We start from the raw sequence: 12,319 nt of genomic DNA on the forward strand, positions 1-12,319 counted from the left end.
AAAGTCAAGAATATGAAGGGAATTAATTTTAAAAAATGCAAAGGAAGGTTGCCTAGTTGTACCACATCTAAAACTATATTTTAAAGCGGCATTCATCAAAACTGTTTGGTTATTGGCTAATAGAGTGGTGGATCAGTGGAATAGATTAGATATACAAGTCACAGTAGTAAATGGTTATAGTAACCTACAGTTTGATAAACCCAAAGACTCCAACTTCTGGGATAAGAACTCATCATTTGACAAAAACTGTTGGGAAAACTGGAATATGATGTGGCCAAAACTAGGCAAAGACCAGGGTCAAAATGGGTACATAATTTAGATATAAAGGGTGATATAACCAAATTAGGGGAGCATAATTTACCTGTCAGATCTATGGGGAAGGGAAGAATTTGACCAAAAAAGAGATAGAGAACATTATAAAATGCAAAATGGATAATTTTGATTATGTTAAATTTAAAAGTTTTTGCACAAACCAACCCAACCAAGATTAGAAGGAAAGCAGAAAGATGGGAAACAATGTTTATAGACAGTGATTCTGATAAAGGCCTTATGTCTCAAATATATAGCAAACTGAGTCAAATTTATAAGAATACAAGTAATTCCCTGACTGATAAATGGTCAAAGGATATGAATAGGCAGTTTTCAGATGAAAAAGTTCGAGCTATCTATAGTTATTGATTAGAGAAATGCAAATTAAAACAACTCTGAGGTACCACCTCACACATATCAGGTTGGCTAATATGATCAATAAGGAAAATGATAAATGCTGGAGAAGATGTGGGAAAATTGGGACACTAATGCATTGTTGGTGGAGTTGTGAAGTGATCTAACCATTCTGGAGAGCAATTCACAACTATGCCCAAAGGACAATCAACCTGCATACCTTTTGATCCAGTGATACTACGACAAGGTCTGTATCCCAAAGAGATTATAAGAAAGGGAAAAGGACCCACCTGTACTAAAATATTTATAGCAGCTGTTTTTGTGGTGGCAAAGAATTGAAAACTGAGGGGATGCCCATCAATTGAGGAATGGCTGAATAAATTGTGATATATGAATGTAATGAGATATTATTGTGCTATGAGAAATGATGAGTGGGTGGATTTCAGAAAAATCTGGAAAGATTTACGTGAAGTTATGCTGAGTGAAGTGTGCAGAACCAGGAGAACATTGTACACAATAACAGCAACATTGCACAGTGATCAACTATGAATGACTTAGCTCTTCTCAGCAATATGATGATTTAAGACAATTCCAAAAGACTCATGATGGAAAATGCTATTCACATCCAGAATAAAAACTATGGAGTCTGAATACAGATTGAAGCATACTATTTCCGTGTGTGTGTGTGTGTGTGTATGTGTGTCTTTTCCCTTTTGTTATGTTTTCTTTCACAACATGACTAATGTGGAAATATTTTACTTGATTGCACAGGTATAATTTATATCAGACTGCTTTCTGTCTTGGGGAGGGGCATGGGAGGGAGAAAAATATTGAAACTCAAAATCTTATTAAAAGGAATTTTGAAAACTCCTTTTACATATAATTGGAAAAAATAAAATGCTATTTACCAAAAATCAAAAGCCAAGAAAAAGACTAACAACTGAAAAACTTAAGAACGCTAGTCAATGCAGTGAGCAACCATGATTGCAGGGGACTGATGATGAAGCTTGCTACCCAAAAGAGGATGGTTTCAAGATGCAATATGAGACATGGCCAATGTGGGAATTTGTTTTTGCATGGCTAGGAATATTTGTTTGAAGGGGGTTTTTTTTCTTTTAAATTAAAGGTGTATAGAAGGGAAAGAAAATAAATGCTTGTTAATTAAAAAAATTAAATTTTAAAAATGAATTTTAAAAAATCAAAAGGGAATGAGGAAAGAGAGCAATGAATAGTTGAGAGGCCACAAAAAATGGCATTAATAGCAGGTAATGTCTTTGTAATTATCAGGTCAATGGCACCAACTATCCGATCACAGGTGTGGGTCTGTATCTCCTGGTTGTGGATGCCTGTAGTGTTCCTTCCCGAGTATCCGAAAACAAATTATTCTCTTTTACTGAAGTTGAACGTTTGAAAGAATATTTAAAAACATCAATTCCTGCAAGGTATGTAAACTTTTCTATAATAATAATAATAATAATAACAATAATAATAATAATAATAATGATAATAGTTCACCTTAAGGTTTATAAAGTGCTTTCCCCACGTCAAATATTATTATCTTATTTTACGGGTGAGGAAACAGACTTAGGAACAGTGACTTGCCCAGGGTCAAGCAGCTAACAATTGTCAGAGCTAGGATTCAAACCTACCTTTCCTCAGTCTCCAAATTCAGCGTCCTATTTACTATTGGAGGCTAGCTGTCTGTACTTCCATAGAATAAAATAGGCTGTTTTAAATCTGGGAAGTACTCTGATAAGATAACATACAGTAACTCTGTGAGCTTTAAGTTGTCTCTTTACTCTGACATTTTAACACAGTCCATGCCTCTTTTAACGCTCCACCCTGCTGCCACTCTCCCCTCAGGCCCCATTTTTGTCCTCTGTAGAGCAATTTCTTTCCCTGTTTTTCTTTGAGGAGTGGTCCTGAAATATTTTCGGTTCAGCAGACCTTTAGAGGAGCAAATAAGATAGTGTATCCATGTTAATGCTTGGCTAGCCATAAAGCATGACATAAGGGCTACTTATTACTATTATCCCACTTTCCATGGACTTTGTCGAAGGAGACTCTGAGGGTTTGAATTCAGGACGTTTATCTATTGTCCTAGTATCTCTTAGGGGAAGTAAAGACATACTGAAAACTTACTGTTAACACTCTCTATTATAGAGATTTGGGCATAAGTGAGGGCTTTCTACACAAGTTACTAGCATACCAGAAGGACCTAAAAGGTCCTTACAAGATGATTACTTTTTGAAAGTATAGACCAGGATTGTCCAACCTTAGGTTTTTATTGAAACAATAGACAAAATATACTTTGATTTGCCATTTTAGTGATAGCTCTGCTGTAGCTCGGCTTCATTTACTAAAGCATTTATGTAAATTTCTATGCTTGTAGGCGGGCTGCATAAATCCCACTGTGGGCTGCATTTTGGACAGCCCTGGTATAGACCCTAAGTATAGAGCTAAAGTGAGGGTCCAAGGCCATAATCTAGTGAGGCAGAATTGAGCAGAGCTTTGAAAACAATCTGAAGTCTTTTTGATAGAGATGCTCATCTGGCCATCACTTTGAATAAAATGGACAAGTCAGACTTTTTTGTTGTTGTTGTTTTGGTCATCCTCACGTAGGAGAGACTTTTGGGAATCATCTACATCCTTTTTTTTTTTTAATTCTCAGGAAATTGGGCTCTCAAGGTCCTCTTTAATCCAATGACTGTGACAATTTATCATATTAACCATTGCTGATAAATGTGTGGTGCACATGCTTTTGTTGAGAAAAGCCCCCAAAATGCACATTTTATTTTGCAAGCCTTTTTCATTTTTGGATTATCCTCAACATATCTTACCATTGTTTTATGTAGACATCAGAAACAAATCTTCATGTATTCTGATTTTCATTATTCAGCAGATTATTTGAGCACTAGCTCTCTCTTTCTCTCACTTTCTCTCTCTTTCTATCTCCTTCCCTCTCTTCCTCTCCCTGTCCTTATCCTTCTTTCTCCCTCTTTCCTTCTCTACTACCTCAACCCCAGGATAAATATCTTTTGTACTTCCTCCCCTCTCCTGCCTTAGATTGCTACACTTATGGAGGAATCCTTTCCTGGGCCTTATATTTTAAAGTTTTATTGTAAATAATTCTAAAACATCCAAGAATTCAGCCTATGATATGAATTTTGCCACAGATATTCAAGATAGTCCTTTAAACTCACAAATCACCCTACAGACAGATTATTTAGGAGTAAGATTTAGCTGTGCAAATGAATACTCTCCTGAGGCTACTAGGATTAACTTCTAGAGTAGCAGTTCTTAACCCTTTTTGTGCCATCAGCCCCTTTCACAGTCTGTTGAGGCCAATGGACTCATTATCAAAATAATGCTTTTTTCAGAAGAATTCCCAACTGAAGATAATTCTAAATTTCAGTTAGAGGTTAATTTAAAAATATGTTTGAATATATAATCCCAGTCAAGTTCACAGAATGCCTAAAATTTATCCAAAGATAGCTTGGGGGAGGGGTCCATCAACCTCAGGTTAAGAACCCCTTTTTAGAGTTACTGAATTCCTAGGCATATATTTGGAAGGCATTCCATGGGACTGGAATGGGCAGCTCTCATCTATTCAGAGGTGGTCAAAGCTTTAGAATTTCTTGAGACTCAGTGTTTTTAAGGCACCCTGCTGTCAAAATTCTTTGGCCTTTGTGAGAGAGTTCTGGCTGCTTCCATCACACTTTATAGATCTGTATCCCCTATTAATAGAGTTACAGCCTGAGCACTAGCTCAGTTTATCTAAAATATCTGTCACTTATCGAAGTTTAGATTTTATCTTTGCTGGGAATAGTTTATGAAAAGGTAAGGGGTATGAGACTGGAAAAGATGAGGGGTACAAAAAGAAATTTGTGTGTATATAATAGATATATTTCACTGAATGAAAATAAAATAGCCTAAATTTTTAAAAATATAGGTCAATTGTTCTGCTGAGCACAAGAGGAGAAATTAAAAATCTGAATATTTCTGAAGGATTAATACCTATGGGATTACACAAACCAGCTCATCTTCATAACAAAGGTTGGTACTTACATTTTTGTAGATAATCCTTAAGTTGCTTATGCTATGTGCATTTTTATATGTTCACTGGGGACTTTAACTTGTCAATGAATGAAAGAAATAACAATTAAAAGGTATACCCTCTCTTTTTCTGCCCTTTCCATCATTAACTACTCCTTATGAACAGGGTCTTTTTTTGTTTAGTATTTTATTTTTCCCCAATAATATGTAAAAAAATAATTTTAAGCATTCATTTTTAAAATTGAGTTCCAATTTCTCTCTTCCTCCCCACTCTTCTCATTGAGAAGGTAAGCAATTTGACATAGGTTATACATGTGTAGTCATACAAAACATTTCCTTATTAGTCGTGTCGTAAAAGAAAACATAGACCAAAATAAAAAACTCAAGAAAAATAAAGTTTAAAAAGTATGCTTTGAATCTGTATTCAGACTCCTATCAGTTCTTTCTCTAGGGATGGATAGCATTGTTCATCATAAGTCCTTCAGAGTTGTATTGTATTATATTGATTGTATCATTCATCTTAGAGTATTACTATTACTGTACACAATGTTTTCCTGGTTCTACTTGTTTCACTTTGAATCAGTTCATATAAGTCTTTATAGGTTTTTCTGAGAACATCTAGCTCATCATTTCTTATAGCACAGCTAGTATTCTATCACAATAATATATACCACAACTTGTTCAGCCACTCTCCAATTGATGGGCATTTCCTCAGTTTCCAATTATTTGCCACCAGAAAAGAGCTGCTATAAATATTTTTGTACATATAGATCTTTTTCCTTTTTTTTTTAATCACTTTTGAGATACAGACCTTGCTGGGTCAAAGGGTATCCACAGTTTTATAGGCCTTTGGGCATAGTTCCAAATTGCTCTACAAAATAGTTGAATTAGTTCACAACTCCACCAGTAGTGCATTAGTATCTTGATTTTCCCACATCTCCTTCAACATTTGCCATTTTTCTTTTTTTGCCTGTTAGCCAATCTAATAGGTGTGAGGTAATACCTCAGAATTGTTTTAATTTGCATTTCTCCAATCAATAGTGATTTAGAGCACTTTTCACTTTATCTGAAAACTGCTTATATTTTTTGATCATTTTTCATTTGGGGAATGGTTCTTGTTTTTATCAGTTTGACTCATTTCTCCATATATTTGAGAGATGGGGCCTTTTTCAGAGAAACTGGCTTCAAAATTTTTTCAGTTAGGATTGCTAACTGTATTTCCCTTCATCCTGTTTCTCCACATTTGTTCTATTCTCTCTCTCCCTTTACCCTATCCCTCCTCAAAAGTGTCTTGTTTCTGACTAACCCCTCCCCCAATATGCCCTCCTTTCTATGAGTACCCTCCCCAACCCCTTCCCCTCCTACAAAAATATGGAATGCTTTCACAAATTTTTGTGTCATCCTTGTGCAGAGGCTATGCTAATCTCTGCGTCACTCCAATTTTAGTATACGTGCTGCCAGGGTAAACATGTGCTTCCAAAAGCATTTATTATGTGCTTGCCATAGGCTGTGTACTGTGTCAGCAAGGCTAAGATACAAGCAAGTAGGAAAGCCCCGGTCCTCAAGGAACTTATCTTCTAATAGGGCTCCTGTATAGAGGACTAATAGCCAGAGAGCAGTGTTTTGAACAGGGAAGTCAGAGGGAAAAGGGAAGTATCCTCCAGATGAAGGCCACAATGCTGGAGTGCAAATTTAAAAGTGAAAGGGCTTTTTAAAAGAAATGTATGGGAATGTTTTTTGTTGCTTGGGACAAACATGTGGGTGGTAGAAGTTAGTTTGCTGACATAAGAAAATGTGGTTTTTATGCCTATCTCTGGTTTGACCACCCTCTGGCCTCACATGGAACTTTGTAGCTAATAATTGGGCTCTTATGTTGCAGGGAGTATAGTATTCCTGGGATTCAGCGGAAACTTTAAACCAGCGTGGACTAAGCTGTTTACCAGTCCTGCTGGACAGGGCCTTGGGCTGCTTGAAAAATACATACCTTTACAGCTGGGAGAGTATGGCTGCGATAAAGTCAACAGTATCCGAAGAAGAGACTTCGAGCTATTAAAGAGAGCTTCAAGAGCACATTAGAGACTAAAGTGTAACTTAAGTGCTAGTGGAAAATGTGAACTAACTTATTTAATTTATGGCATTTTAAATGACACTGTTAAAACCTGAGGAAATCATTTTGCTGTTTGCGACAGAAAGAAGCCTGAATTGACAGCTTCATTGCCAGTCTGTGCACCTTCTCTTTGTACAAAATGTTAAAGAATTTATTCCTATTTGTAAAGCCAGTTTATTCAGAGAGTGTCTCTTCTCCCTTTCCCTCGATGCCCTTCCCTCTCCCCCCTCCCCCCTTCCTAGTTTGTATTTACTGTAAACAGTTTTCTACTTTTTGTATTGTGGAGAAACCTGGGGTGTCCACAGGAATGTGCCTGAGACTGTTTGGGGGCAAGTCTTGCTGCACCTTGGATTACTTGAAGTCTGACATTCAGTTGTGTGTCTGGTAGCCATTTGAACTCATCAGGTGGCACGTGGAGATGATTCTTTTGTGCCTGTCCTCGGACAGACTTTGAGGATTTTACGTGTTACTGACTAATTTTATTCTTGTTAGTTTCTAAGTGGCAGCTCAGGCGTGGCCTCTGTCCTTGTCAGGACATGGTCACTTTGTTCACTTTTACACTGAGTTTGTGGGGTGTGTGCGTGTGTGCGTGTGTGTATGTGTGTGTGCGTGTGCACGTGTGTATGTTCAGTTTTCAAATAGTGAAATGAATTGGGAAGAAAGGGCTTTTTTGAGGTAAGAATTTCTTAACCTATGAACATCAGGCGATTTTTTTTTATTCCAGTATTAAAGTTTGAAGTTGATTGGGACCATTTTGCAGCTTTAATCCTTAGCCTGCTCTAGCTGTATATTTGTGTCTTATGTGCAGTGCTAAGTTGGATATTTACATTTGTTACTCATATTTAATAATCAGGCTCTCTTCCTGACCTGTGACATTTTAGAACCTTGGGCCTTGCTTGGGCTCCAGTGATGCTTAAGCCTTTCTGCTCACAGATCTGCCTGAGGGTCCTAGGAAGCTAGCTACCTCCTGACATGGTTATTCCCAAGGGTAAGGGAATGAGCTTCTGGATCTGTTCTGAAGTGTAGAACTAGACCTTTTTATAGTCTAGAAAGAGTAGGTTATCCTGATTTCTCACAGTTTTGAGATTAAGTAGAGCAAAGTGGTAATTGTACCCTATTTCACTCTCCAGTTATGTGCGTGGCATTCCCGTGGATGCAAAAGAGGGTTCCATGCAGCAAGGAGAGTGGCTAGACCCTTTAGGCAACAGATTATAGGATACTAGATTTAGAACTGGAAGGAACTTTAGAGGTCATCTAATCCAAACCCTTCATTTCATGGAAACTGAGGGATAGAGTAGTCACAGAGATCACATGTGTAAGAGCCAGGATTCAAACCCAGGTCCTTTGCCTCCAATCTAGTGTTCTTTCCACTGTATTACACTGCTAATCCAATAGGAAAAAGGAATCAATAGGTGGGTAGCTGGGTCCTTTGTCACTGAGTTAATCAGGTTTTATAAATAAAACAAGTGAGGGTAGGGGCGGGTTGGGATTGCTAGGGGAGATGGAGTTAGGGGAAGGGGTTGAGCATTAACACATACAACTTCACTTTCTTCAACCATATGCAGGGGTGGGCATGACAGTGCCTTTGAGCAAAGGGGAAATTGATGAGCAGCTCTGACTCTTTCTATTATTTTACAAAGTATGCTACCTCAAAGTGCTACCAATAAAACTTTTCCAATTGTAAAAACACTGTGCTCGGTTTTATTCTTTAATCAAGTTCACCTTGAGTGGGGATGATTGTACTTGCTATGATTGAGTCATGGTGGATTGGGACTTGGAAAAGGGACACAGGTTTGTCGACTTCTCTGTGATCCAAGTAGTCTGACAGCTCTATTTTGGGAGTAGGCTTTCATCCAAATTGAGAAAAGGAGCCACTCATAGTGAGACTCCACATGCTTTCTTTTTCCCAATTTTTTGATGCCACCAATCCCCAAGTTAGATCATCAGTGACAGGAGTCAGAGTGTCTGTAGCCAGAATGGCCTTTGTTTTCTTTGAATGACTCAGCTTACCTCATTGAGCCTCTGGACACTGTGGCTTGCTCTTCCAGGGCAGGAAGCCCAAAGAGCATTCCAGGAAGCAGACAACTTCCTGTGTGATGAGTCATGGGGCTGGCTGAGGGGAGGTGTTAACGGCTATGCTAGGGGGAGGGGCCAAGTCAAGAACCAATCGGCCCTGGTCGTTCAGGCGGTGCTTGATGATGTCAAAAACTCTATAAGAGGGGAGAGGACAGCTTGAAGATCCTCTTTTCCTTTTCCGGTTGGAGCCAGAGACAGTTACAGCGACAGTTACAGCGACAGTTACAGCGACAGTTACAGCGACAGTTACAGCCACAGCCACAGCTGAAGCAGGAGCTGCCAGTAGCAGAGCTGACCTACGGGAGGAAGCTGAACAAAGACTTCAGTCCAGTGGGTAATCTTATTACCATAGAGGGGGAAACATGATTTTGCTTTACGCAATCATGCTTCTCTGTAGCCTCCTGGTTACTCTTTCAAGGCGTACTTATTGGGCCTGGAAGCTTTTGATCAATATATCAAAATGGGGTTGCTGGTTCATGGGTTGGTTACTGTGGAGCCTAAATAAATGTTTTGATTCTTCTGCCTTCTACTTTGAGAGTTTCTTATATCCGGCGGTTCCGAACGTTTCAGACATGTTTATGATCCTCTTTGAGATTATAAACTCTGCCCTCCTAATACATTTGGCGACGAGGATGGGATCGCTAGGTATAAGATCTCTATTTAGAAGCAGAACAATTCCAGAGGAAGAGATGAATATCCCAGGATGGGAGGATCCATTTTATTCCTCCCTAGCAAAAGAATTGGCTAAAAAAGCTGGACCCTGTGAAAACTGGGAACCAAGGCTACGGAGAGGAGATCCTAGGGATTTGGAAAAGTGTTTACGAGAAGTTGGGATTCAGTCAGGGGCATCACTATCTAGGCAAAGCTGGATAGTGTTATCAGCCTACTGGCTAGTATACGAAAGATTGAGATTAAGTGAAAGACATGGGGGCACTCCTACCCCACAGGGAGAAGGGGAATCTCAGATAGCAGGAGACCAAACTGACTCAAATGAGAACTTTTCTATTAATGTGGCTAAGAGCAACAGGAGACCAAAAAAGCCCAGAGTGCATTTCAACCCAGCCCAGAAAGAGCTTGACTGCCTGCTTCGTCCTAGCCATGGTGGCAGAGGAAGTGAGTGGGGAGAGAATGAGACAATGTTAGGGGCTGAGGCACAAAACACTACTGGGGTTCAGGATGTGCCTCACACAGAGCACAGGAGATGGTTAAATGATCAAACAAGGGCTCGACCCATACAAAGGAGGAAGACAGAAACCCGAGGTGAAGATTCAGTTACAAGGGAAATTCAGGAAGATTTCTCACCGCAAGAGGTCACAGATATTTTGAGTAGATTCAGCCAAAGAATAGGAGAACCATTGATATCTTGGATGGTAAGACTCAGTGATCAAGGGGCCAGTGGAATATCAGTAGATGGGACAGACTGCATGAGATTCATAGGTATCAGCCATGATCCTCTAGTTCAACAAGCTTTTAGGGAACATCATCAGCAAGGAGATGGTGATAGCAGGACTACTCTGTTGGCATTAGCCCCCGTGGGATGCAATAAGAGATATGCCACTGATTCTATGTGGCCCACTGAGCACAGACCCTGGTATTCACTTAGAGATTGTATCATGAGACTAAAGGAGGAGGTAATGAAGACTGCCATTATGATAGGAACTGCAGACAAATATTACAATGATCCAATGGGACTGCCTCATAGGAATTTAATAATTAGGACAGCTCCCCCTGCTTATAAACAACTAATTTTGAATTTATTACTTGGAGAAGTAGGGAGCCGTCTTACAACAGTGATAAATAAGATTTTACAGTTACATGACTTAGGTGACTGGGGAAGGGATAGATCTCCTCGAGAGAGAAGGGTGAATAACCAGCAAACTTGGCGCCAAAGGAGAGTAACAAGGAAAGAAATGTTTACTGCTCTATTGAGAGCAGGGGTAGGTTTTGAAATGATAGATGGAATTCCAACCAATGAATTATACAGAATGTATAGAGGACTTGATAACACGAGAAATAGGGAAATAAGAACTGCTCCTGCAAGCCCACAAGCCACTCAGACTGAAGGTGACCTTGTGTGATTAACGGATGAAAACTTGTACATTTGGGAAAAGGCTGGGAGGACAATCTTAGTCTCTATCTAGAGTGGGATCCTCTTGGCTTCCTCATTATGTTCCTTTTGAAAAGAAACATTTCCCACCTGAGTTTGGCTCTGATGTTGGATCTTTGCATAACTGAAATCTCAACCAAACTTGAGATGATTTTATTTGAAGAATTATAGTCCATACTTGTCTATTCTTTTTGTCCTTTATTTTGGCTAACCTTGTTGCTAGTTTTGTTTCCTTCAGGCTTAAGCACCCTGCACTTTCTGGTGACTGCCTAAGCATGTAGCATTCTTGGAATTCCTGCCAGCTCGTTAAAGAAATGACCTCTGGAATGGGACTTTTTGGGGGCAGGGCCATCTCTACATCCAATTTCAGCATGAAGAAGCTATGGAAAATGAGACCTTCACCCCTCACCCCAAGATTTTGAGCCCTAATCGTTCAAGGGGGGTGGAAATGATGATAGTGTTCTGTTTACTTATTTTGTGTTATCCTTGCTGTGTTGTTTTATTGTTATGATATTATTGATCCTATGTAATGGATACAAGGATTTAGGGGTGGACATTTGAATTATTAATAATTATTTTGGGGATGATTGATTGAAGAGATTATCTTGCTGGGACCTAGGGGTGGATCACATTTGAATCGTAAACCAATATTTAGGAATGTCACCAAATGATATGTTTTGCTTTATAATGAATGATATGTTTTAGTTTCCTTTGTAATTGGATCACAATGTATGTTCTAGGATACATGGCTGATTAGATTATGTATCCTATAACAAGGGGTGGAGTGTAGCCAGAATGGCCTTTGTTTTCTTTGAATGACTCAGCTTACCTCATTGAGCCTCTGGACACTGTGGCTTGCTCTTCCGGGGCAGGAAGCCCAAAGAGCATTCCAGGAAGCAGACAACTTCCTGTGTGATGAGTCATGGGGCTGGCTGAGGGGAGGTGTTAACGGCTATGCTAGGGGGAGGGGCCAAGTCAAGAACCAATCGGCCCTGGTCGTTCAGGCGGTGCTTGATGATGTCAAAAACTCTATAAGAGGGGAGAGGACAGCTTGAAGATCCTCTTTTCCTTTTCCGGTTGGAGCCAGAGACAGTTACAGCGACAGTTACAGCGACAGTTACAGCGACAGTTACAGCGACAGTTACAGCTACAGTTACAGCCACAGCCACAGCTGAAGCAGGAGCTGCCAGTAGCAGAGCTGACCTACGGGAGGAAGCTGAACAAAGACTTCAGTCCAGTGGGTAATCTTATTACCATAGAGGGGGAAACATGATTTTGCTTTACGCAATCATGCTTCTCTGTAGCCTCCT

General features: G+C 39.6%; 1 protein-coding gene and 1 non-coding gene across 6 annotated transcripts in view; one reads left to right on the top strand and one right to left on the bottom strand.

The window, feature by feature from the left end:
- The window catches only part of CEMIP2 (cell migration inducing hyaluronidase 2), a 97,260-nt gene extending 88,747 nt beyond the window's left edge, over positions 1 to 8,513 (top strand). For all 5 annotated transcript variants that reach the window (XM_036738151.1, XM_036738152.1, XM_036738150.1 and 2 more), the window contains 3 exons: positions 1,951 to 2,105; positions 4,616 to 4,719; positions 6,599 to 8,513. In XM_036738151.1, coding sequence (XP_036594046.1) covers positions 1,951 to 2,105; positions 4,616 to 4,719; positions 6,599 to 6,795 — 456 coding nt within the window. In that variant the 3' untranslated portion in view covers positions 6,796 to 8,513. The remainder of the gene's footprint in view (positions 1 to 1,950; positions 2,106 to 4,615; positions 4,720 to 6,598) is intronic.
- Positions 6,085 to 6,189, bottom strand: LOC118832422. The gene has a single exon (XR_005009186.1). It is a non-coding gene; the product is annotated as a U6 spliceosomal RNA (small nuclear RNA).
- Positions 8,514 to 12,319: the final 3,806 nt, after the last annotated feature.

The sequence above is a fragment of the Trichosurus vulpecula genome, chromosome 9, assembly GCF_011100635.1.
Source record: "Trichosurus vulpecula isolate mTriVul1 chromosome 9, mTriVul1.pri, whole genome shotgun sequence".
Classification (NCBI taxonomy): Eukaryota; Metazoa; Chordata; class Mammalia; order Diprotodontia; family Phalangeridae; genus Trichosurus; species Trichosurus vulpecula.